Source organism: Perognathus longimembris, chromosome 21 (genome assembly GCF_023159225.1).
Source record: "Perognathus longimembris pacificus isolate PPM17 chromosome 21, ASM2315922v1, whole genome shotgun sequence".
Classification (NCBI taxonomy): domain Eukaryota; kingdom Metazoa; phylum Chordata; class Mammalia; order Rodentia; family Heteromyidae; genus Perognathus; species Perognathus longimembris.
The window spans coordinates 11,609,610-11,637,034 of NC_063181.1; the positions used below are offsets into that span (position 1 = coordinate 11,609,610).

Below are 27,425 nucleotides of genomic sequence, written 5' to 3' on the forward strand. Positions count from 1 at the left end.
AAAGTGGAGCTGTGGTTCAAGTGATAGAATGCCATCTTTGCGAGAAAAAGCCAAGCCTGAGCACAAAGTCCTGAGTTCAAGACCCAGTACTGGTACAAAAAGAAAAAAAAAGTTAATACTAAACATCTCATACTAAAAATAATTACAAATATTTTTCTAAAGGATGCATACCTGCTATGCCACAATGAGCACCAATACGTCGTGATGAGCTGTCTGTAGTTACCATTGTATAAAACTCACAAAAATTACTGGAGACATGAAATTTGAATTGAGTAAATCCTTGCATTTGAAAAAGTTAATTACTACCTCAGACAATTAATTCAGTGTTCAACTAGTTTCTCAGTTATTATGAATTCCGTTTCATAGATTATGGTCTGTGAAATCTTTATTGCTCTCATATTCAGATTTTTAGTGATAATTTATTTTCTTCTGTGATGATGTAAGTCTTTCATAATTCCAGGTAGTGAATTAAAATTCCAGCTTTGCAATAATTCTAATAATTTAATCAGCAGTTCGGAGTTGCTAATTAATTCAGCTGGAAATATTGAGTGTTGAATGCAACATTAAAAAAAAGTTTAAATTGACAAAATTACTTTGAGTTGCATATAGTGGCAGGCTGGAAGAGCACATAAATTTCTGCTACTTTCCCTTTTTCTTTTTTGCCAGTCCAGGGGCTTGTACTCAGAGGCTGGGCACTGTTCCTAAGCCTCTTTGCGCTCAAGAGTAGCACTCTACCAGTTGAGCCACAGTACCACTGTCACTTTTTCTGAGTAGCTTACTGAAGATAAGAGTCTCACAGACGTTTCTCCCTGGACTGACATCGAATGGCAATCCTCAGATCTCAGCCTCTTGAGTAGCTGGGATTATAGACGTGAGCCCCGGCACCTAGCTACTTCTCCTCTATACGCTATTTTTTCCTTGAAGCATGGATTGTGTTGTTGTTGTTGGTGGTGGTGGTGGTGGTGGTGTGTGTGTGTGTGTGTGTGTGTGTGTGTGTGTGTGTGTGTTTGTGTGTGTATGTGTGTGTGTTTTCCAGTCCTGGGGCTTGAAGGCTAGCACTCTAGGACTTGAGCCATAGCACTGCCTCTGGCTTTTTCTGTTTATGTGGTTCTGAGGAATTGAACCCAGGGCTTCATGCATGGTAGGAAAGCACTCTACGACTAAACCACATTCCCAAGCCCAGAGGCATGAGTTTTAAAGACTAGATTTAATATCCACTCTGTTATTCCTCCTGACCCCCAGGGAAAATGGCTGTCCCCATTGCTAATATAGAAAGTTATAGAAATTGAAACTTGATGGCCCCCCATTCTTCAAACTAAGAAAGTATGACAGAGTGGCCTTGTATTTTGTATTGAATTCTTAAGTCAAACTAAAGAAAGCCAGAAAGAATATTAATTTCTAAAATCATGAGGTAGAAGTGATGGAAGGCAAGATCAACATCAATGCCTGGACTGAGTTCAGAAAGAGCCAGTACTATGTCTCAAAGGCCAGTAGGTGGGAGGAAACTGAAAATTATCTGAGTTCCTATTTCCAGAGTCCTATCTCCTTTCTGCAGGCCTAAGCATCAGGAACGGAGATTATGTGGTTCAGCCTTGAAGTCCTCCCAGTGTCAAAGCTTTAGTTCTTAGGAGAATTGATTGACAGCCAATGAAATATGACTTACAAAGCAGCCATTGGAGGGAACCTGTGAGCACCTGTAGCACTTAGTTTGATTGTATTATTTATTTTTACAGCAGCTGAGATCTCTGAATTGCAGAGAACCACAAGAGCTAATTCTTAAGCCCTTAAACCTCTTACTTCTCCACTTTCTTGGCACTCCCTTTCTTTAACCAGGGCTCAGCAAATTGGGATCCAAGTTTGTTTACTGACTATTTATATCAATAAAGTTTTATTGGAACATAGTCTCCTTCATTGCTTTTATATACTGTTGACAGCTGTGTTTGCAGTATCACAACAGAATCTAGTAGCTGTAGAGATCATTTAGCTGCAAAGTCTAAAGTATTGATTATTTCATTAAGTGTTGATTATGTCATTAAGTATTGATTCCTTTTCAGAAAATGTTTGAAACCCCCTACCTGAAAACATATTTGGTGACTTGGTGGTTATGACAATGTTGAATGTTATCGAGAATAATGAAAACAAATGTTTACAAATAAATCACTCCAACTTCTGCCAGTTAAAAAAAACAAAGATTGGGCTGGGGATATAGCCTAGTGGCAAGAGTGCCTGCCTCGGATACACGAGGCCCTAGGTTTGATTCCCCAGCACCACATATACAGAAAACGGCCAGAAGCGGCGCTGTGGCTCAAGTGGCAGAGTGCTAGCCTTGAGCGGGAAGAAGCCAGGGACAGTGCTCAGGCCCTGAGTCCAAGGCCCAGGACTGGCCAAAAAAAAAAAACAAAAAAACAAAAAAAACAAAGATTACATAGAGAAGCAATAAAATCATAATATAAATGAAAGCCCCTCTTAGCCTTGCATTAATGCCTGCTATTTCTCTGGACAAAATTCCTCACTTAAAAGAAAAGTTCTGAGTTAATGCCATCTGATAAGTTAGAAAAGAGTGTGTCGAATGCTGTACAGAGGCAAGAAGATTCTGAGGCCCTGATGTTTTATGGACTTGGGAAAAGTAATTCATTTCTAAGTAGCTTTAAACAAAGACTCAGCTGATTGCTGAGTTCAAGCTAACCTGACAGGCTTACTGAGTACAGTCCAACTTCCTGGGTCTCACAAAGTCCTTTCAAAAAATGATCCTGTAAAACGCTAATATAAAGAATAGGTAGTACTACCACTTTTCTCAAGAAAGTTAAAGTTATTCCCCACAGGAAAAAAATCAGCACTTAGTTCATTTTCATTCTCATTTTTCTTCATTCATTCATTCATTTGTACACTCGGACTGGGGCTTTAACTTGGGGCCTGGGAGCTGTCCCTGAGCTTTTTTGCTCAAAGGTGACACTCTACCACTATAGTCATAACTCTACTTTCAGCCTTTTTTGGTGTTTTATTGGAGATAAGAGTCTCACTTACTTTCTTGCCCAGGCTGGCTTTAAACCTTGCTCCTCAGATTTCATCCTCTTGAGTAGCTAGGATTACAGGTGTGAGCCACCAAAAACCAGCAAATGATTTATTTTATGCATGTTATATATTTTTATCATTTTGAATTATACCCCTAAATGTGAATCTTCAGAGACTTTTAAAAGCAAATTTAGATAGGTCTAGATGAACCTAAGACCTAAATATCAAAGTCAAGCATTTACTAAAAGTAAAAATAAATAAAGGGATAGTGCCATTGAAGCATTAAAAAAATTCTTAAAATTCATATACTTCACACAAATCACAATTGCTGACTTATAAATGAAACTACAGTAATGAAAACATAAACATATTTTTCTTAGAGAAAAGGATGTTACTGGTATACAATAAAATTGCATTCTAAAACATCATAATTTTGATGCATTTTTTTTACCTGATAGGAAACTGAGTTTAGGAAATTCAATGATTCCCTACTATAATTGTTGGTGATCCACGCCAGTTCCTGATACTCAGTGAGGTGAGAAGCTAAGTACATAAATTGCCACTTCCTTGTTTTGACAGTTTGTCTACAATCTAATCAGCATATGTTGAGATTTAAGAAAAATAGCCAGGACGAAGTAAGGTGACTCATGTATGTAACACCAGCTACTCCAGAGACAGAGGGAGGAGAACCATGGTTTGAAGGGAGCATAGGGCAAATGTTTGAACTATATGTGAGGAATAAACAAAAAGAAGAACTAGGGGTTGTCGTTCAAGAGGCATAGCACTTGTTTAGCAAGCTAAAAAGAAGAACTAGGCTTTGTCATTCAACAGGCATAGCACTTGTTTAGCAAGCTCGAAGCCCAGAGTTCAATCCCCAGTAAGTCCCAGAGTTCAATCCCCAGTAACCCCTCTCACCCCACCAAAATAAGAAAAGTAGACTTCTATTTTGGTATTGAAATAACTCTTATGACTCTATTTCTTACCTTGCCACTCTTCGTCCTCTAGATTTGTAAAAATTAATCAAAAATCAAATATTAATCATTCATTTCCTTCATAATTATTTTCTTAATGCTTGCTTTATGCAGAGCAATGCAGACAGAGCTAGCTTCTGTGTGAAGGGTGAGAAAAGGAGCTGGAGGCAGAGACCTGGTGTGGCAGTTACTGTCATCCTTGAGGTAGTGAGAACGGGGACCAATGTGGTGAGACACCGGACGCTAAGCCTGCCTGGCCCCTTCTCTTTTGCCAACTCTTACTAAGGCTGGTCCCCACTTACCTGTTACCTTTCCTTCTACACCCTTCTCCAGCAGAACAATCTCCACGCACACTGATGATGGAGAAGCTGGATGCTAGTCATTCAAAATGAGTCACCATGCCTGACACTTATTCCTAGTTGGAGCTCAATGTATTCATCCCAAATGTTCTTAGTAGGTAATATTTGGGGAAAGACCATTTTATTAAGCAGAGGTGAAAATGAGTGGTCAAGTAAATGAGTGAAGAGAAATAATCTGTCCCTGTGTCGGTGTCTCTGTCTTTTGTTATAGAATAGCAGTAAAAAGATAGCATACTACTAAAGAACTTCTTATAGTTGTTGTTGTTGCTGCTATTATTATTACTTTATCTCAGTTCAGATCTTGTACTCAGGGCCCGGGCACTGCCCCTGAGCTTTTTTGCTCAAGGCTAGCACTCTCCCACTTGAGCCACCCAGTCTCTCAGTTTCCTGCCTGGCTTCAAACTGTGATCCTCAGATCTCAATCACCTGAGTAGCCAGAAAGTCTATTTTAATATTTATTTTACTTATTATTTTGGCATGAAAATCCTGAACTTGTTTATAAGCAGATGGGAAGGTGTCATAGAGAATCTAATATTTAACAGCACGTAATCAGGCAAGAATTGTTAGAGGAAGAGTACTGTGAGATCAAGAGGTGATAGAGAAAGACTCACAGTAGACAATTGGAAGGAAATAGACTTTTTTTTAACTTTAGGAGCAGGAGGTCAATGGAGAAATGATAGTCATGAGGATGTGGGAAAGGCAGAAGACATTGCAGTAGGTGTAGGATGAGCTATCTTTTGTGATACAGAAGAAATGCATGTTAAAGTGGAGGGAGGAAGACATAGAGTTAAACTTATCGAGGCTATAAATAGAAAAATCTGCTTGGAGAATGTGTGAGAAAATTAACCAAGCATGGATATAAGAACTGTGGAGCAGCCTTGCGGTTCCTGGTGAGATTGGACAGTGTAAATGTATAGGACATGCTGCTAGCATTGTACTGGGACTTGGTGGTGTGGAACATTCCACCACACAATCTAACCATCCCCAGATTACTAGGTCACAAACAGGAAAGACCCAGAGGAAGGGTTCTGATACATAAGAGAACACAGCATGAAGACTCTGGTCCTTGGCTCTACATTCTATGCCAGAGAGGCAAGTGAAACCATCTCACGGTTATGTGTTCTGAGCACAGAGGGGGCTTGAGAGACCGGAAGTCACAGTGCTTGAGAAGTGCTGGTGGTGAAAGTAACAGGAACTGGGGAGATGACTATACAAACAGGCCACTCCTACCTCTCAGGAGTGAGTTCATATCTTTTTGGTTCTACATCTTTCCCCCCATTGTGACAGGAACAAATATTCTATAGAGTTATTTGGCAATCGATCACATCCTGACTCACATCTCTGCTCTTTGCTCCAGTAAACTGGAAAAATTCTCAGTGTGTTCATTTGTAAAATTAGGTTAGAAATACCTGCTAGGATGTCACGACCACTTAATGAGATAAAAGGGTATAGCACCTGGCCCATGGCAGATAATCAAGTATTTCTCTATCTGATTTAATTATTTGAAGCACGTACAACTTGAACTGTTAATTTATTACGGCTAGTTATGGTATCATGGGATTACTATGATTACTTCCAATTTGGCTGACCTATGGCATTGCTGACCTAAGGAGCTGAATTGTGTTCACTAATTGGTTTGTGAGAACCTCTGTTCCTAAGCTCCAGGTCATAAGTTCTGACTCTGTACAGATGAGGCAGCTATTGAGACGTTTGAAACTCCTGGTTCGCCATGTCACAGACATATCTCAAGAAAGCCAGGTAAAGCAGCACTCTGGGGTTGTAGAGGGCAAATTTGAGACTGGATTCAGTGTCTTCTGAGGATGGGTGGCCTCAGATAAGTTTTGAAGAATTGTTTTTCTTAGGTCCAAAATCTCCAGTGGCCATTAGGAGACTCAAGGAAGGTATCTTCGAAAATATCACAAAGATTAAACTCTACCCCCAAACAAAGGGATCAGTGTCAACATAAAAAGATCAGCAAAACAACAGTGCTGCCAAGTGCTAGAAATGGCAGGATTCACCTCATGAGCTGTTGTGTAAGAATGAGCAATGTTTCCTCCATTTCCCTTACTATGGAGATTAGTCTTCTATGGAGTACCCGCATTCTACTTATGGTCCAGCTAAGGACCTCTTTCAGTTCTTTGTTTTCCCAAATACCCTTTGCCTTGCTGACTAAGTCCTCCTGAAAGCTTCTTCATTTGAGACATAGCTGACATTACATAACTAAATTTAAGATTCGTATACATTTACAACTCACATTTTTAATGAAACATATGCTACTTATTCCTTGTTTGCAAAGTTCACTTCCTTTCTTGAGTTATCTTTGCTCTTAAAGCCTAGCCCAGCCAGGTCACGTCTTTGCTCTTTATAAATTATTTCATCTATCACATATTCTTATAGCCTTATGATATGAGTGGAATACATTCATTTTTATTAATCATGGGGAAGGATTTGTATATGGTTGCATTAAGATTAATTTAAGTTGTAATAGTATCATCAAGTCAGAGTAAAGATGACTAATCACTAAACTCTACTGGACTGGAAAAGCTATGCGTTAGGAGTTTCTCTAATACATGTACAGAGCATGGAGCCAAAGGACTTGCTTAGTTTCATGATTTAGACATTCTCAGATGTGATCACCAATGACCAGTGTTTTGTTTATGTTTTGGGAAATTTTACTTATAGTGAAAGTGAGAAAGGTTTAATCCCATGTCACTCACACACACACACACACACACACACACACACACACACACACACACACTTGCGTGCTCTCTCTCACACACGCTCACACTTTTATTTGTATTTCAGGAACTAAACTGAGGTGTGCCAGGTTCATCCTCTCTCTGAGCAGTAGAGGAAGTCAAACAAAGTGATTTGCAGTAAAAAAAAAAAAGGGGGGGGGAAGTGACTTTAAACAAACACAGAAGGAAATGGACAGTACTTAATCTCATTCTTGCTAACAGCTGCCTCTAGCTTCTCTTACATGGATTCAACATATCCTTCTGGAATAAAAGCAAAAATATTCCCTTCAGAGAGAGGAAAACAAGTATTCTAAGATGTCAGTAAGCCTGAAACTTAAGACATCTTGAAAATTTGAATTACAACTAAAATTATGATATCATAAGAGTACACTATTTTATAGAAAATAAATACAATTGTTGGAATCCTACATTTGGTTTCTCTGAAGCCACAATTTTTCCATTTCTACAGATGAATGACAGTTCTTCATACACAAGTGATTTTTTTAAAAGAAGTGTGTTTTGTTTTCTCAAGGGAATATCTTGAAGCGCAGAGAAGCTGCAGCATAGCACAACTCCTTTTGTGCAATTTCCTACCCTAATTTGTCACCACTGACTCGGTCAAAATCTCAGACCATCTGCATGGAGCTGTAGGGAATGATCAACAACAAAGACAATGACATAGCAATGTTCTTGGCTCCTAAGTCTATTCCTGGAGCAAACCCAAATCCCCAACTAATCAGCAGCCTTTTCTTCTCACCAGATACTCCACGGATGGAAAGCAATGCAGAAGATAATGACCACCTTGCTGTGCCAAGCATGGAAGCAGAGGAGGCCAAGATTCATTTGCACTCACAGACACTGAGTCCTGTGAGGAACTGGAAACATGCCATGCCCATTGTTTCTCTAGTGTGCCCTGTCTTCTCTGGAGATGGTTTGATATCATTGATACTAGGAGTTTAAACCTGATTGGGCTGATGACATTTCAGATTCCTCTATGGTCATTCAACCTGATGAACTGTTCTCATAATGGATTTTGCCTCTTCGAGAAATTTCTTTCCTTCCTTCCTTCCTTCCTTCCTTCCTCCCTTCCTTCTTTCTTTCTTTCCTTCCTCCCTCCCTCCCTCCCTCTCTCCCTTCCTCCCTCCCTCCCTCCCTCTCTCCCTTCCTTCCTTCCTTCCTTCTTTCCTTCCTTCCTTCCTCCCTTCCTTCCTTCCTCCCTTCCTTCTTTCCTTCCTTCCTTCCTCCCTTCCTTCCTCCCTCCCTCCCTCCCTCCCTCCCTCCCTTCCTTCCTTCCCTCCTTCCTTCCTTCCTTCCTTCCTTCCTTCCTTCCTTCCTTCTTTCCTCCCTCCCTTCCTTCCTCCCTCCCTCCCTTCCTTCTTTCCTTCCTTCCTTCCCTCCTTCCTTCCTTCCTTCCTTTCTCCTTTCCTCAATCCCTTCCTCCCTTCCTTCCTTTTCTTCCTTCTGTCAGCATGCCCACCTTTCTCCTTTTCTTTTTTAGACAAGGGTTCTCATTAATCCCTGATTGATCTTTCTGCCTCCAATTCCCTAGTATCAGGATTTGAGGGTTGTTCCACCACCTCCAGCTTTGAGGGCCTGCAAGTTTCCTTGGGCTTGCCCATTAGATTCCATGTGCTCAGTCTCCTGTGTTTGCATAAGAAGCAAACATCTAGTGTTACTTTTAGGATTGCATGTGTGCAAATCTTCCAAAGGCAGATCAACAGCTGAGCTGTACCTTTTCGGACATTTTCCTATTAAGCAGAACTATACTCTGGCTAAGCTCAGACCACCATCTTTTAGGTTTCTTTTGTAATTATAGGGTTTCATGAATGCTAGGGAAGCTCTGTAACCCAAAGGCATCGCTGGGAATATGTTAGATTTTCCTTGTACTCTCCACATTTCCAGAGTTTTAACCAAATGGATAATTAGTATTTAATATATGTTCCAAGGTCGTAATTTTCTCTACCTTTTCATTTATCATAAACATCTGTTTTATAATATCTTGGATATTTTTGTGTGTTTGTTAATAAGATTAAAAAATTAAGTAGAGATATTGCTAAGTGGATAGTCTCATAGCTATTTGGATACAATGTTATTATGTGAATGCAGTGAGATGAATAGGGAAAACAAAAGGACAGATAATACAAACTCATTTGGATTTACTATGCAGACATAATGAAAGAAACATGATCAGATACAGAATAAAGCTTTTGTACATCAAAAACAATAGCGCGCTTAGACAAATCACCTAATTACAAGTTTTTAGTTTATTTTCTTTTTTGCATGTGAAAGAAATTCTTAATGCAAACTGATTTTGTGATCATTCTTTCTTTGCTATTCCAAAGTGTCCCAAATCAAGTAAGCTCACCCTCAACCATGGCTTCTTTCTAATTTTGCCCATGCATTAATCTCACCTGCCAAGCACTACATCAAAGGAAGTCTCACATTGCCATGGATAATTGTCAAAGCAAGCATTTTATTTATAGATAACCGAGAATGCTTTTGCTTAGACATTTTCCTCTGCATATGAATTCTTTGACACAGGCAAGTAAGTGTCTTGGTAAAATGTTGATGCCTTAAAGCAGTTCCAAACAGTGAGTGAAGATTGCACAATCTTCATTCACTCATTTTCTTAATAAATAACTTGTTGATTATGTACTATATTTAGACTGTACAAAGAAGTTCTGATAAATGTGAAGATCCATAGATTATAATGCTTGACATTTAGGGACATTGTACTGTGAGAGCCTCTATGTTGAAGAGCAACATAAGTTCCAGTGCAAGTTAGAATGGATGGGGTCCATACCAAGTTTGTTTGTATATGAGTATAAAAAACAGAAAAGTGCTCATTAAAACCACAGCTCTATATTTCCCCAGAATTATTGGAATGGCTATTAATAAAAAGAGATAAAAGGTCCTCTTGAAAATGAAAAGAACTTTAGGCTGTTAGGAATGTGAAATGGTGCAACTTATGTTGAAAATTGTGAGGGTATTACCAAATGATGTAAAATAGAAACTTGGTGGTCTGATGCTGCAGTCTTACTTCTGACTCACTATCTAAAAGAATTGGAATTAGAACCTCAAAATAGATATTTGAACTCCCATGTTAATTGCATCATTCTTCACAATAGTCAAGCTGAGGAAAGAACTGTGTGTCCTTGCACATTGAGAAAAGGTAGAATGCATATGCAGTGGATTAGCATTCAAACTTAGAAAGAGAAATTGTGCAGAATGCTGGTGACTCACACTTGCAATCCTGGCTACTCAGGAAGGAAGCTGAGATCTGAGGATCACGGTTCAAAGTCAGCCTGGGCATGAAGTCCGTAAGAATTTTATCTCCAATTAATCACTAGAAAATGGGAAGTAAAGCTGTGGATCAACTGATAGAGTGCCAGCCATGAGCACAAAAGCTGAGGGACAGTGCCCAGACCCTGAATTCAAGCCTCAAAATCAGAAAGAAGAGAAAACAGAAATCTTATCTTTTGACGCAGAATTAGATTCACTTTTAGATATATCTTGAGGAAATTATGCTAAGTGAAATAAACCAGTCACACAGGGAAAGTATTATGCTACATCACTTATATGACACATTTAGGTAGTTGAATATACATAGACTCAGAGTATATACTGGCATCTTTGAGAGGCTGGGTGGTGGGTGTGGTAATAAGTGTTATCCAGTTGGTGTAATTATCAGTTACACAAAATGATTTTTCTCTAGAGATCTGCTGTACTGTATTGTAACCATAACTAACAACAAGTACAAGATGGTACACTTAAACCTTATTAAAAGGGTAGGTCTCATGTTTTGTTACTATGGCAATAAAAAATTAAATAAAGTTTCTGCCTTGGAAAAGAAGGAAGGGTGATTGGCAATATTGTCTTAGAAAGACTAGACACAGGCCTGAGAATATGGCCTAGTGGCGAGAGTGCTTGCTTTGTATACATGAAGCCCTGGGTTCGATTCCCCAGCACCACATATATAGAAAACGGCGAGAAGTGGCGCTGTGGCTCAAGTGACAGAATGCTAGCCTTGAGCAAAAAGAAGCCAGGGACAGTGCTCAGTCCCTGAGTCCAAGGCCCAGGACTGACAAAAAAAAAAAAAAAAAGACTAGACACAAAGCGAAGAGAATAGTGCAATAGGCAAGGTCAATGTTAAAGTGAGCAAATGCTCTTATAACAGTCTGTAGAGCTGAGGCAACTCACTGGCAAAGGAGGGGGAGAGCTGTGGGAGAATGGGAGTCAAGCTGACTTTAGCTTTAATTAAAGCTCCCTGGGACAGATGCTCAAGATTAATCTATGTTCAGGGCCTCTGAGCATTGTCTATCTCCACAGTTAACACTTGACAATCTGAATAATCATGTTTTAATTTTCAGCCTAGCTCCAGTATATGAGGATGGATATTCCAAAAAACAGAAGAAGCTATAGACTTTCTTAGAGATGTTATTGGGTTGGATTTAGTGGGAATGTAAACTTGTACAATAACTGTGGAAAGCAGTTTGGAGATTCCTAAAAAAACTAAGCATAGGACTCAACATATAACTAAACATAGATCTGGGAAACCACTTTTGGGCATTTATCCAGAAAGTTGTAAGTCAGATGCAGTAAAGTCACCTGCACAAACATGTGCATTGCTTCCCTATAGGTTAGTTATAAAAGCAGCCTAGATGTCCTTCAATCAATGGACAAATGGTTAGGGGGCAGTATATTTGTATCTGCTGTCTGACTGTCTATTTGATTTTATTCATCCATCAGGAAAATAATTTAATGACATTTGTGAAGAATATCTACCAGTTTACACATACACTGCTCATTTTCTGTTTCCATAAATACACATAGGATTTAAATGTAATACACAAACTATTTGTGAAGATGAATTTATGTGAGACAAGAGAGGGTAAGTTGTAACTTATTATTTTTTTCCCCAGAGAACAGAAATTTCACATTGCTGAATTGATGTAAATTCATTAAAGGAAGCTATGTTCTTAAATACATATTGTTCTTACACTAAGAAATAGATAAGCCATTTAAATACTTTTTACAGGTCCTGGGGCTTGAACTCAGAGCCTGGGTGCTGTCTTTGAACTTCTTTTGGTGAAGGCTAGTGTTCTATTACTTGAGCCACAAGGCCACTTTCAGGTGTTTTTTTTTTTTTTTTTTTAGTTTATTAGATTAGAGTCTCATGGACTTTCTTGCTTGGATTGGTTTCAAACTGCAATCCTCAGATCTCAGCCTCCTGAGGAGCTACAATTATAGGCATGAGCCACCAGTACCTGGCTTAAATAAATATTTAATATTTTAGTAAGTATTTTGTCCTTTGGTATGATTACATAATTGCTAAATATAGCAATTATTAAAAGATAAAATGTCTTATCACAATAACCCCTTAATTTGTTACAGAGTCCATTGTATTTAAAAAAAAAATTGTAGCGAACTGCTTAGCCACATTAGCAGGTAATTACTCTGTCCACTTGGTTTTGGTCATATAGAATAATTTACCAATCAAGGTAATCAGTATTATTGATTACACTGACATTCTATTTCTAGAAGAATTATCTTCAGGGAAAACTATGGGGGACAAAACCCTGCTAAAAAAAGCATGTCCTTAGCTCGCAAGATAAACAGAAAGCCCACAGACTGGGAGAAGATCTTTACCAGCCATTCAACAGACAAAGGCCTCATCTCTAAAATATATGTAGAACTAAAAAAGTGACCTTCTTCCAAAACAAAACCGCAACTGCAAAGAACCAATAGCCCCCCTCCTCAAGTGGTCTAAAGACTTACAAAGAGACTTCTCTGATGAGGAAATGAGAATGGCCAAGAGACATATGAAAAAGTGCTCTACATCACTGGCCATAAAAGAAATGCAAATCAAAACAACATTGAGATTCCATCTCACCCCAGTAAGAATGTCCTATATCAAGAAAACTAACAATAACAATTGTTGGAGGGGATGTGGCCAAAAGGGAACCCTACTTCATTGTTGGTGGGAATGTAAACTGGTTCAGCCACTCTGGCAAGCAGTATGGAGATTCCTCAGAAGGCTGAATATAGAACTCCCCTATGACCCAGCAGCCCCACTTTTGGGTGTCTATCCAAAATACCACAAACAAAATCACAGTAAAGCCACCAGCACAACAATGCCAATGCTCATCGCAGCACAATTTGTCATAGCTAGAATCTGGAACCAACCCAGATGCCCCTCAGTAGACGAATGGATCAGGAAAATGTGGTACATATACACAATGGAATTTTATGCCTCTATCAGAAAGAATGACATTGTCCCATTTGTAAGGAAATGGAAGGACTTGGAAAAAATTATACTAATGAAGTGAGCCAGACCCAAACATGGACTCTATGGTCTCCCTCATTGGGAATAATTAGTACAGGTTTAGGCAAGTCATAGCAGAGCATCACAAGGCCCAATAGCTATACCTTTATGAACACATAAGATGATGCTAAGTGAAATGAACTCCATGTTATGGAAACAATTGTTATATCACAGTTGTAACTACTTTCAACGTCCCATGTGTAACTGTAGCTTCTATTATTGATGATGTTCTTGTATCACCTTCCTGTGGTTGTACCTACACTATCTCTGTAATCTTATCTGAGTATATTGGAAACCGTGTATACTGGTATTAGAAGTAGGAAATTGAAAGGGAATACCAAAATTGAGAGACACAGGGTAAAAAAAGACAAACAACTACAAAAGCAATACTTGCAAAACTGTTTGGTGTAAGTGAACTGAACATCTCAGGGGAGGAAAGGGAAAGGGGGAGGAGGGAGTGGGGCATGAGGGACATGGTAACAAACAGTACAAGAAATGTATCCAATGCCTAACGTATGAAACCGTAACCTCTCTGTACATCAGTTTGATAATAAAAATTTGAAAAAAGGCATGTCCTTAAAAGATATAAATGCAGGATTAAAAATGCATTTCTATAATCATTTTGAGTCATTTTTCATAAGTTCTGTGTGGGCATCATCATTGTTTCTGTTCACTCAAAATAAAAATGAATGAGATAAATGCCGATACACTGTGCAACTATCACAAACATACTATTACAATGTGTATTATGAATTCTTTGCGTTTGGGGGACAGATTCTTAGTGTGTAAAATAAAGAAGCATGCTGTGTATCAGAGCTTTTATGGAAGACTGCAATGAAGAAATGTACTCAATTCAAGAAGGAAATTAGTTCTAACACACAGCATCGTGCTAGGAATGGTGTCTAGAGTGCATTCCTATGCAATGGACATCTCCATTATCCCATTTTATGTCTGCCTAATGATGAGTGGGCCAGTTAACCATTCCCCAGTAGAGAGAGAGGAAAAAAAGTGTTGGAATGGGTCAGAAGGTCTCTGACTATGTTGAATAGTCTTCCAAGTGCTTTGCCCTTGGCACACTACCAGCCATGTTCACACCTGTATTTCCTACCAATGCAGCTGTTATTTAAATGAACAGGACAAAGGTTGCTATTAATTTCTACAAGACTCAACAAAACAAAAGCCAAAGCACACAGAAGAGAGTGAACATGTGGGCTATCTCTGGTGTCTATTGCCTCGTAGACATAAGAACTTCTTGCTTTCATCACTTAGGGTAACTTATCTCAGGTGAACACTGAATACTAGACAGCTCATCTTCCAGCCATAGGATGAATTTTGCTACCATATGCTAGTGTTCTGTAGGTCTTCATTGAGCAGATGGGTAAGCAGATGGGATGATGGGTGGATGTATGTCTTGCCAATGGTGAACAACTGCTTGAAAGAAAGGTTAAGGTAAAGAAGAGTGCATTGGAAGATCACTCGCTGATCTTCCAGTTTGACTGTGAACATCTTATTGATACTACAGGCTCTCCTCCACTTTCAATTTGCCAAAGCATGTGCACACTAAGCTGGTAATGTACATATTCTATGATGTCACACCCTTCAGCTCATGTTCAGCTACCCACTCCTTATCTGTATCTGATATACTGCAGAGGTAAATTATATTTCTTACAATCTATGGCCTTCATAGGTATACTTATGAACTTGCACAAGGCTTTCCACAATGCTTGTTTATCTTCCTATGTGTACCATGGCTAGACTGAGCAAAACTATGCAAGATTTACAATTTTATTGCTCTGAGCAGTTGACCCTACAATGGAAAAATCTATAAATCTGCATGTGTCCATATCTGTTATTTTCTCTATTACTCCTATTGCAAAGTAAGACATCATTATTTCTAGACAGGACTAATTCTTCCACTTGGTACTCCATACTTTCCTACCTTTTGGTGGAGACAATAAACCGATCCTTCAGTTTTCTGTATCTTCAAATGTTCTCTCTGAGCTCAAGGACCATCTAAATTAAATGCAAAACAAAAAGATGCTCTACAGTTCATCTCTCTTTCCACCTATGAGACTTTCCTTGACGAACTAGGTTTTCTAGGTCATTCTTTCTCTGTCCTTATGTCATTAATGCTATTTTACAGGAGCTACCATTCCTTCATCTTCCTAGTTGAAAGATATTTTTTTTCCATAAGAGAACTTCACAATTACCACTAGGATACTTGAGACCCTATGTATATCCCCCACTGTCAAAAAGTCCCCTTGGAACTTTAAACTTTTATACATACCACTTCCTAGATATTTGCCTTAGGATCATAATATCCCTTTTCATTATTTCTCTCTAGCCTAGCTTTCTTTCAATAGTTAAGGTAGGTTCTATAATCTACCCAATTTTTAAAATTAGAAACAATGTATATAATTGATTATCAAGTCTTGCTTGATTTGCTTTCAAGATATTTAAAAAATCCCATCTGCCTCTTTATTTTCCCCCCACAACTACTCTCTTCTTTCCTTTCTTCTTTGCCTTGGTTCTCTAACTGGTTGTTGTTGTTGTTGTTTGGCTTTCGACCTGGTCTTACCAATATGATTTTCTAACAATAGCCTGAGTGACTGTCCAAAACACAGAACCAAGACTCACTGTTTTGCTAAAAGACTGCAGAAATGTTCCCTTCATCATTGGAAGAAAGTCCAAACTTGTAACTGTGATTGGTAAGGGGCTCTGTGAATTATACATGAAATTTGGGTTACATGGGGTCTTCACTCCTACAGCCACATGCTTCCTTTGAGCACAGGAGCCCATGAGGCCATCAAAAAGAAAGGCTTGCAACTCCACTATAAACTAATGAAAATATCCACAGAGTCCTATGCAGATATATACAGAGAGATTGACGAAAGTATGGTACCTGTAGGAAAGGATGCAAGAGTGCAACTCGTATGTACACATAAGTTATACTTAAAAATGAATACAAAGAAGTGGAAACTTGTGGTGTGTGTGTGTGTGTGTGTGTGTGTGTGTGTGTGAAGAGGTGTGAAGAGGAGTTGGAATAGGAGAATAGAGAGAGAAAAGATGAGTATACGTAGTTTTAATATTCAATGTACACATGCAAAAATGGTACCAGGCACTAGAGGGAATGAGTAGGGTTGAGAGAGAACAAAAAGATAAAATGAGAATATCTATGATATATAAAAGCTACAGCATAATATTAAAGTATATTCTTAAATTCACCATTCAGGCCAAGTTAGAGCTAAAATATTGCCAGGAATTATTAATTACCTTTGGGCTCCACTTCTTCTCTCTCTTTTTTAAGGCCTGTCTTGTGGCTTGAACTCAGGGCTTGGGCACTGTCTCTGAGCTTTTATGCTCAGGGCAAGTGCTCTATTACAGAAGCCACAGTTCTACTTCTGGCTTTTTAGTAGTTAATTGGAGATAAGAGTCTCATGGACTCTCCTCGCATTCACTGATTATGAAAGCCATTTCAAAAGTTATGTCTGGGCTGTGCAAGAATTGTTCTGAATATTGTAGGCTATTGTTCTGCATATGGAACAAAATGGGTATGACACAAATCTTGCGTTCACCTATCTTCAAAGAATAATTCTCCAGCGAAAAGAAAATGAAAACACCTGAAACTAGAGAACAACTGCAAAAATGTATATGACAGATTGGTTATGAATGATAGAGGAATTCTAAGGAGCAAGAGATCATAGTAGATCACAACAACTTGGAAAAGCTTCAGACAGTAGGGCAACACTGAGAACACAGAAGCATGGCAAAGCACGAACATCTGGAGAGGAAAAGGAAGACATTAGGAGGAAGGAAGAAGAGTTGCATGCAATGGCAGGGTAGTTGAACAGTGCTGTTTTCTCTCCCCCCCCCACCCCCCACTGACTTATAATTCTTTTTAACTTTCTTTTAAATAATTGTAATTATGCAGTGTCTTTAACCCAGTCTATACAAATTATCATTATTTTAACATCTAATGCATATAAAACTATGAATGGTGTGGTATTTACATCTGGAGTATTAAATTGTTTGAAATCGAGTGTATATTTTCACTTCTTCTGATACAGATGTTGACCTTTTTTTTTGCTGCTGTAATGTCCTGTCTCCAGTTTATCAGACTTTGGAGAAGCTGCTGATAGCTGCGATTAAAATATAGACTTCCTATCCAAGGACTTCACTCAAGCATGATGTCCCCTACCCCTGGTGAATGATAGGATAGACTCAAGGATGACGGTGACCTGGGGCAGGCTGATCATATCCCTTCCCTGTCACTTTATGTGTAAGCACTTGAAGACTTTAGGCCACTGTCAGGAAATGTAAACCTGCAGCAACCTCTGCTAGCACTGCATCTTCCCTCTTCTACACAGAGGAAGCAGGTTTGCCTTTGGAGAAAATGGCAGCACAAAAAGCAGAAGAGAGCTAAAGAGAGAGGACAGAGAGAATAAAAACCATGAGTTATACTGTTGGACTTCTTTTTAAGAGTCTCTGAAACCATCTGGCTTCACTATTTCTGTGGTTAATATGTCCCTTCTTGCTTTAGCTTCATTGAGTTGGGTTTGTCCATTTTAACGTTAGAGAGAAGTCCTGACTAAAACAGGTAGAAGGTGAATAAGGTGGATGTGGGCAAGATAGGAAGTGTAGAGAAGAACCAGAACTGCACTGTAGGAATGAGAAAGATGGCACAGTTCAGAAGCAATTTCTCGACAGTGAAATGACAGGACTTAGTGGGAGATGGGATGAGAATAATTGAAACCTGAGAAATCAGGAAATTTATGGATTCCAGGGTGGGAAGGGAAGGGCTGGGATGAGGAAGTGGTTTTTCATGGAAGCAACCCACCCAACCCTGAAGGCTGGGTTCCTGGAAAAACTGAGGGACTTGTTCAGCTCATGGTTTTAGTGGCAGGACTCACTCTGCCCTGGCACAACCCTGTGATGTTAACTCAGCTTTGCTCCTATCCGCATTCCAGGGAACATGATAGAAAACTACCGGCAGCCTTCATTTCATTTTCCAGACTCGTTCTTTTAGTTCCTTTTTCTCCTTTTTCTTCCCACTTTCAAAGGAGGAGAATTTGTATCATAAAACTGTGTTTTTCAAGGTATGGTCCCAGCCTCAGAAGCACTAAATCATTAGAAACATTTTAGAAATACAAATTGCATTGGTGAATAAGGTCTTTCTGTGAATAAGTTCTGCAGTCAATCCTGATAGCTGCTAGGGCTAGGAGCTGTAGCAGGTGAGGGAATCCAGCAAGCCAGGGCTATGATTTCACCTAGTGGTTATAAAAATTATGTGTCGAGCATGTTCTGTCTGCTAGATTGTGCTTCAGATGTTTTGGATATGGTAATGATCAAGTTTGACACAATGAATCACCGAAAGCAATGAAAATTCAGGCTATGAACCAGACATGGTTACTCAAACCAGTTATTTCAGATACTCAGGAGGCAGACAACTGGACAAAGGAGGAATGAGGCCAGCCTGAGCAAAAAGGTAGCAAGAGCCTATGTCATCCAACAAGCTGGGTGCAACAGCACTTACCTGTCATTCTAACCAGTAAATAATCTACTAACACATGTGTACATAGGGAGATTGTGGTACAAACTGGTCTGGGCAAAAATGTTAGACTCAATCTGGACAAACAAAAATACCTAAAGCAATATGTCTCAAATATTCAGTGGCTAGATAGCAAGCATGAGTTCAAACCTCAGTGCAACTAAAACAAAAATAAATACCACAGATGCCAGTGTTTCACATCTATAATCCTAGCTACTTGGAAGGCAGAGACCTGAGGATCACAGCTTGAAGCCAGCTTGGGCAGAAAAGTTCACAAGACTCTTAATCTTCAATTAACGATAAAAAAAAAGGTGGTAGTGAAGCTATGGTTCAAGTACAATGCTATCCTTTAGCAAAGAAGCTCCAGAACAGTGCTCAGATCATGAGTTCAAGCCCTCAGGACCCCCCATCCCCGACTCCACCCCAAATGTATGCTGTAGAAGTGAATCCCCAAAAGAAATAACATTTAAATCAAGAAAGAATGAGTCGGAATTAGTGTGCTGAGCATCAAAAGGGGGATGTGATGTCACTCTGGGTCTTGAAAGGAAGGAAAATCAGGCGCAGACCAGCATGAACAGGTCACCGTTAATGAGGGGTGTGGAAGCTGGAGAGGACAGAGCGGATGGAGATTCTACCTCTGCAGAATGCAAATCTTCCTAACAATTGTGCGCCTTCCTGCGAGGGCAATGTAGAGGCCACTGGGAAGTTTTCAGTAAGGCCCTCACACGGTCTGATCCATGCATGATTTTTTAAAATGTAAATGTTATATAGAAAAGAGCAAAGACCCCCCCAGGTGGTACACAGGTAGAGATATAATAGCATGCTGATTTCAGTCCCAAGTTGCAATTGGCTATTGGAGATTTTCAAAAGAAAGCAGTAAAGAGGTTGTGAAAGCCAGTACAGTGTCCATGTGGCAACTAAATGCCAGGAACAGAAAAGGAGGAAGGGCCAGGGAGCTTCTTCTGCTTTGCGGTTGTGGCAAAGGCTGGGCCTGTCTATGCATGCATGTCTGAAGCAGTGGGAGGCTAGTTCTAGCTCCTTCTTTCATAGTCAGCTTCCCTGCCCCTCCCCCCATACAGGGGGCCCTCTTTCCAGTGCCTGTAAATCTGCAGGCTTTTCTCCTGCATATGATCCCTTGTCAAGATCTAACTCACTTTCTGATCATTGTTGTCACCTCTCTGAAGATGATGACTAAAGCTCTCTATTCTCCCTGGCCATGAGAAGAACTTTCATGTTTTTGGCTACTGCCAGGGTGAGTGCACCATGTTAGCACAAATAACGCCATATATGCGACCGATTAGTGTTGTACTTTGTATAGTTCACAAATGGTGGAAAATTATGCTTCTGCAGGTTTGATTGCTCTCCTGGATTTCAATAACATGTCTCATGTTGTCTGTGGAGAGCTGACATTGGATAATCTAATAGTCATCTAATAGTCTGCTTATAGTTGAATCAATCATGTCTTTCTCAAGTCCGCTGACCTCTGATCTCTCTTGCATGTGTCCACGACATCATCATTTTCTCTCTTTCCAGAGCAAAGGTTTTGGAGTCATCTGATCCATTTGTCTTTTGCTCTCACCAAAGCTACCACTAAGGTTGCTGCTATTCATTAGATAGAATGGAAAAATGTCATTTGCTCTTTCCTTCCATGACCTTTCATTATGGTAGCTTACTCAACTCACAGTAAAGTATGCCTAACCAAATTCCGGCTAAGTCTAGAATGCCTTGTCAACAGTCAGCACCCCTCAGAGACACTAGCTATATGACTCTTCATCAAGTCTTTTTAAGCAAAAGGGTTTGGTTTCTACTTCTCATGATACTGGGGGTTTTAATCAGCAGCTTTATTTCTTTGTGATGTGTACTTGAGCTATCTATCTAATCTTTTTTGCTGTAGTTTTTTTTTTAATAGAACCTCATCCTTATACAGGTAGGCTACCAACTGTAATCTTCCTAGAGCACCCCTTCCCACATATAGCTGGAATTACAGATTGCCCCTATGACACCTGATTTATTTGTTCAGATGAAGGTCTTGCTAACATTTTTGTAATGTGAGTCACAACCATGTGTGACATAACAGTGGTATATTCTCTGGCTTGAGTAGTTGAAACATGGCCCACACATTTAATCTAATCTCAGAGTTTTCAACTCTAGTCCCTCATCTTCTTAAAGGCTTCTGTGCCATCTCACCTTGAGTCAATTTTCCTTCTTCAAATTGCTGCAATTTTATCTTCTTATCTTTCTTTGCCTTCCTACTGGCTTTACCTCCTCTCTTTTTGGAGATGCAATGAGCTTCCCCACTTAGCAATCAGACCACTAACATGAAAAACCTCACCTTTGGCTCTATTTTATATATTCAGCATCTAGCATAATATACTGTCCATCACACCTTTTAGTTGGTATATTTTGACATTCATTCTAATAATTTGTAGAAATGCAAGTGAAATAATAGCTCTTTGCAAGTGGTTCTATAATGCAGTACTTGCACAGGAGGTAAGCCATCACTGGAGCTTTGATTGGGATCATTACTTTCTTCTCCTATTACCATTAAGTTTAAAGCTAGCTTCTTTTGACTCTCTTATGTCGGATTATGTTACAAGTAGGAAGGAGAAACAGTTTAGAACAAAAATGTTGTTCAGCCTGTCCCCTAACTTTACAGAAAAGCCACATATAAATCACATTCGAAAGGTTATAAGTGACTGACATTAATACACAAATCAGCATGGTATCACCTTACTTTTAAATATCTTTGAAATCCATTAGCATGTTTCATATGGCCCAGTCCACTTCTCCATCCTTTTCTTCATGGTCCACCACACCCTCGCCACAACAGCAGGTTTTCAGTTCCCTGGACTGCTAAGCTCCTCCTCTGTCCTAGCTTCCTGCTAATAGCATTCTCTGCTCCCATGCTCTTTCTGGTCCTGCCCTTGATCAATTTATGCCCATCTTTTGATCTTCTGGATGTTTTGCACTTTTTGATCCCCCAGAATAAAGTTAAGCCTCCTTGTTGTAATTCCCCAAATTCCTTATCATAATTATAAATATATATAATACTTGTAAAATAATTTGTTTTGAGCGGTATCCTGTTCCCCATTAGGTTAAAAGCTCCATCATGCCATAAACAATCCAATTATGATAATGTATAAAGCCTGATTCACAGTTGATGCCAGGTTGAATCAATGAATGAACTTTTTTTTTTTTTGTCAGTCATGGGGCTTGAACTCTGGGCCTGGATGCTGTCCCTGAGCTCAAGGCTAGCCCTCTACCACTTGAGCCACAGCACCACTTCTAGTTTTCTGGTGGTTAATTGGAGAGAAGAGCCTCACAAAATTTCCTGCCTGGGATGGCTTTGAACTGTGATCCTCAGATCTCAGCCTTCTGAATATCTAGGATTATAGGTCTGAGCCACTGGTGCCTGGCTGAATGAATACTTTAGAATTACTTACTTACAGAAATTTCAGAGAACCAATTACTCACAGAGCCTCCTTCTACCTGCTCCCGCCTTGAAGGAACCAGGACCCCATTCTCTGAGACATGTGGGTCATATAAAACAGGCATACGTGTTTTGTCACTTAATTTCAAGTTTTATAACCATACACCCAAGCCACGAAGCATCCTGCCATGAAAATTGCCACATGCTCTCAAATAGAATCCAAGCAGCTCACATGATAGAGCAGAATATGAAAGTTTTGAAATCTTTGTTGCTTAAAATTTCACTTTTGCCTGCTGTTACAGATAGTCCTACAACCTGGCTTAACAAAAGCCAACACTTGTATTTCAGAGTATAAGCACACAGTTTCATAGCAATGAGACATCTACAAGTTAAAGTCTGTCACGATGTGATTGTCCTTCCCACGAGGCGCCAGTCACCCCACTGCTGTGCCCATGACCTGTGGCCATGTCCTTTCAGCCTCCAGTTACCCTGCTGAGTCAGACAGTTGGGGGACAAATGAGAGACAAGAGCAGAGGCAGTTTTTCTGATGCGAAAGAAAACAAAATCTGACCTTGATGAGCCCTACCTTATTAAACATATGTTACCAGTTCATCAAATTTGCTTTTAACCACTGGGGGTCCACACACTCTCAATTCATATCTCCTCCACAATTATTGTCCTGACTAGGATGGCATAGACACTTGGTCAAACCCATGGATTTTTCTCTCACTCATCTTTTCTCATGTCAGCAATTTTATATCTAGTCAGACACACCACAACTTGCCTACACATCATTATTATTAGTTAGGTTGCTACCGTGCACCTAACTCACAGCAGGAAGGACGAGGTATGGATGACATCAGTCTTTCTCTACCACAGTTACTGACCTGCAAACTTTTAAATTATCAGCCCCTTCCTGATGGGCACCAGGAGGCGTCTGAACAGAGCTATTCACCTGGAACCCCATGTCATCTGCCAACGCGCCACCTCCTGTAACTGTCAGTATGTCAGTGCTGGAGTCCATTTCTGCAAATCTGTCCCTGATTGTTTCACTGGGCCTAAGAGTAGGCAAGAGATGACCATCTCTGTGGCAGCCCCTGCCTTTGTTTCCCTGGTGGTTCCTTGAAGGTCTTTTCACCTCGAAGGATCCTGTGGTCTGTGAGGGGCTGCCTTCTCGGTACCTTGTAACTTTTCCTCTGCAGAGGCTTAAAGAGCACTTCTCACATTCCATCAGCTCCTGTTGCTTCACCTTTTTGGCTCCCAGATCAACAAGTTCAATTCCATCCTGAGTGGAAGAACCAACCAAGCTTTCACTTGATTTAATATTATTTCTCCTTCTTCGTGACAGTCGGAATTTAGCCTGGGCTCTTCTTTTTGCCTGAATCCACTGACTCTCATCTGTGGAAGATGAATCCGAAGAATCTCTCTGAAGGTCCCTCCACCTGGGACTTGAGATCGGGAGGTGAAAGTCATTTCTTCTCTCTTTTGCTTGCTCTTGTGCATGCTCATATCTCTCAGAGACTCTGCGCCGCCTCCTAGGCTTCTGTTTTACTGGTTTCTTGCCAGATTCCTTCCTAGCAGGACTCAGCACCATGACAGGGGTGCACTGCTCAAATGCATCTTCTGACATGTCATGCAAGGTGGCAGATCTAGATGTAGCAGCAGGCAAAGGATGGGAAATGGGAATGGAGAGGAAAGTCATGGAGAACAGAGAGAGAGAGAGAATGATGAAAAATGAGAGTATGACCAGAAGTTGGTAAATAAAGATCAACAGAAAGAAATGAATTAAAAGGAAACAAAAAATTAAGCCAGTACAAAATGTTATGGAAATGTAAAGCAGAAGCAAGAGCCACACATTCTCAGAATATACAAGAAACATACCAGACATTTTGTCTAAGAAACATTGAGTAAGATCATTGGCTCAGCACTTACCTGCAGATGTCCTGTGTGGATGGACAGACCGACAACCTGGACTGGCTCCTGGGGGCCGACCCTGTTGTTGGACTGCTAGCCTGGAGAAACAAGTTAGATAGTTTGGCATCTTGGTTCAGATAATACATGGTCGATATTTTGCTTTTTTGCCACATATTTAAAAAATTGCAACAAGCGTAGCTGCCAGTCATGTTGCTCATAATGCAGCTCACCGAATGTAGGAAGTCAGAGGGCTCATTTTGCAAAAGTAAAACTTCATTTGAGGAACTTGGACCAGCTGATAGGCTGCATGGCTCGTCTGTTGCTTCATTTGTGAGAGAGGAAGATGATTCCACAAGTTTCTATTCTATTTACTATAATTCTTTGGGGGAAGGAAAAATAGCTTAATTTGCCTGGGAAACAAATGAGTAACTCTGAAGATCCTATGAAAACAATAACTAAAATGCTTTGATACTATGATAATATTCTGGTGAGTGGTTGTTAGATATGGCCTTGAGTTAACACCAAGGCCCCTCATGATAGTTCTTAAAACAGTGAAATATTTTAAATCCCTAAGTTATGAGTAGTATTTCATTAGTGAAAGTAACAAAAGCTGCCCATTTTAATACTCTTAACTTTTCAAAAATTTTTAAACTTGTGATATAGTGAGCCTTTGAAGCAGCCTAAAATATTTCAGTTCAGACTATTAACGCAAAATTGAATACATTACACTACATTCCTATTGTTGAAACACAGCCTTTTTTTCATTCTATGGGACTTCAGTAAGCCAAGTGAGGTTAAATGCAGATGATGATGGGTGATGATGTTGATGATGATGATAATGATGATAAAAGCCAGGATGTATTGACAATTTACTATTGCAAATTGTGATGTGGTCCAACTCTGTGGTTTTATTTATCACCCTAGGTCTTATAATAATTTTACAACTGGGAAGCAATAATTTATGATTTGGAGTGGATATATGCCAGTCATCATTCTAATCCATTCTCATATATTTAATTAATAAAATAAATGTATGTGTTCAATGTTGTAATTATTGTTATTCTCCTATTAAGGAACTGAGTAAATGAGGCAGGTTCTCACTTTTAGGTGGCTTAAGCATAGATTTGGATGGGGGGGAATCTGGCTCTACTCTCTGTTTTCTGATTCAGCATAAATGTAGAAGCTCCTTCCTTAATCAGGGGGAGAGCTAGGAAGTGATGGGTCAAGTTTGAGGTCTGTCTGAGTGCATAGGTGAAGTACGCAAATGTTATCACCAAGAGGTTGACATTTAAGAGTAAATAGATTAACCCCACATTTTAAAGTAGTTCTCAATAGTGCCATGTGAGAACTAAGAGAAACCTCCCAGACTGATGGTATGGGATCCAGAGAAGGGAAAAATAATTGTACATCAAGAAGTGAAAAAAGCAATCAGTGAGTAGGTATAGTAGACTGAAAAATGGTCCCACACCTTAATCTCTAGATTTTGTAGATATTTATCATTACCTGGAAAAAATGAAGTCTATCTACCTATCTATGATTTTGAGACTACTGTGAGTTATCTTGGCAGGTTCAATAAGATCATAAAGAAAATGGAGAGGAGTAGAGATCAGAAGGGAGGGAAGATGCCAGACTGCTGGCTTTGAGAGTAAAGAGATGGAGCCCTGAGCTAAGGAATGTTAATGGCCTGGAGATGCTGGGATGGGTTCTTTTGCCGGGCCTCCAGAAGAAACATAACCCTACTGTCTCCTTTATTTCAACCCAGTGTAATGCAAGTATAGCTTTTGATCTTGAAAACTATAAAATCTAAAGGGAACCAGTTTGTGGTAATCTGACATACATGGCTATTGGAAAGCAGTACAGGACATCCTTCAGCTAATCTTACAAGGCAAAGAGGAATATTTTTAAAAGTTAACAAAACAGTCCAAGTAGGGGAATAATGTGCTGAGAGGGAAGAAAGGCATGCTCAGCACGCTCCAATAGACTGATGTATATTCGTACACTCTAATTAATATGTTTCTGACTCTTTGCTTTGAACCAATGAATATTGTATACTTGAAAAAAAAAAGATCTTTCAAAACCATCTCTGAAAGCTCACTTTTCTCATGTATTATTTTCATCTCTGCATCCTTTGAACAGAGAAGAAGTAGCTAAATTTTAAGCTGCAAAGTATATAGCTAGGTATTACAAAAACCTAAGCCTTTCTGTTCTTGAAGCAGTGAGCAGTGAGCTTCCTTAAATGGAGCAGCCTACATGCCGCATGCGCCTGTGTAACTAGTTGGGAGCTCAGCACAGGGGAGGAACAGAGGGAAAGTCATTGGGGAAGTTTGATACTCATCTTAAAAGGAAAAACAACAACAGTGCAGCTTTATAGAGTCTTCAAAGCACTGAGGATGTTACTATGAATATGAGCCACATTATTAATGCTACGGTGAACCATCATCGTGATAGTTACCCATGCCATGAATTGGAATTGGGAAAGATGGTGAAATAAAGAAAATCCAAGAGAAACAAACTTTATAAGCTCACATATCTGAAAATAATTTTGTGTTTACAATTAGAAAATGATGTCATTGAATCATTACACAGTGTATGAAGAACATTTCCTTTGGAAGGTGCCTTTTGGTCCACCGTGACACCAAATAGAGTGGTGTGTATAGCTAAAACCCTTAAGTATTTTGAAGAGAGTGGAAAATAATCATGGTTGCTCACAAAGAATGGCTCATGTACAATGTTAGTTTTCCACATCGCAGTTGTTGGTAGGCTACGGTAGTGGTATCTGTGTGCTTGGCCCACCTCTGAGTTCACGTATGTGTTGACTGCATCCCCGCTGAGTGGCCAGCCCTCTCCATTCCTCCTCTCTCCATCTTATCTAGTTACGAAAGCTCTCGCTTGACTGCCCACCAACTCCATCTGGGAAGTATAGGAAAGTTACTCCTTCTGGACAACCTTTGAGCTATCATCAGTGGACACGCAGTAGTTTACCCATTCTTCAAGAGGATGCAGTTCTGGAAAATTCTATGGTAACTTTCAGAATTTCCCAATCAGCCCCTAACTGGAATCGAGACTCATTTTCTCCCATCTCATTAGTAGCAAACATCCTTTGGCATTTCCTCTTTCTCTTTCTG

General features: G+C 39.7%; 1 protein-coding gene across 4 annotated transcripts in view; it reads right to left on the reverse strand.

The window, feature by feature from the left end:
• Marchf1 (membrane associated ring-CH-type finger 1) overlaps positions 1–27,425 on the reverse strand; it is a 278,150-nt gene that overhangs the window by 33,972 nt on the left and 216,753 nt on the right. The window contains exons 1-3 of one of the 4 annotated variants that reach the window (XM_048330624.1): positions 24,531–24,644; positions 24,319–24,398; positions 23,274–24,035 (exon numbers count right to left, since the gene is read on the reverse strand). In XM_048330624.1, coding sequence (XP_048186581.1) covers positions 23,274–24,016 — 743 coding nt within the window. In that variant the 5' untranslated portion in view covers positions 24,017–24,035; positions 24,319–24,398; positions 24,531–24,644. The other 3 variants (XM_048330623.1, XM_048330625.1, XM_048330626.1) reach the window with 3 other exon arrangements.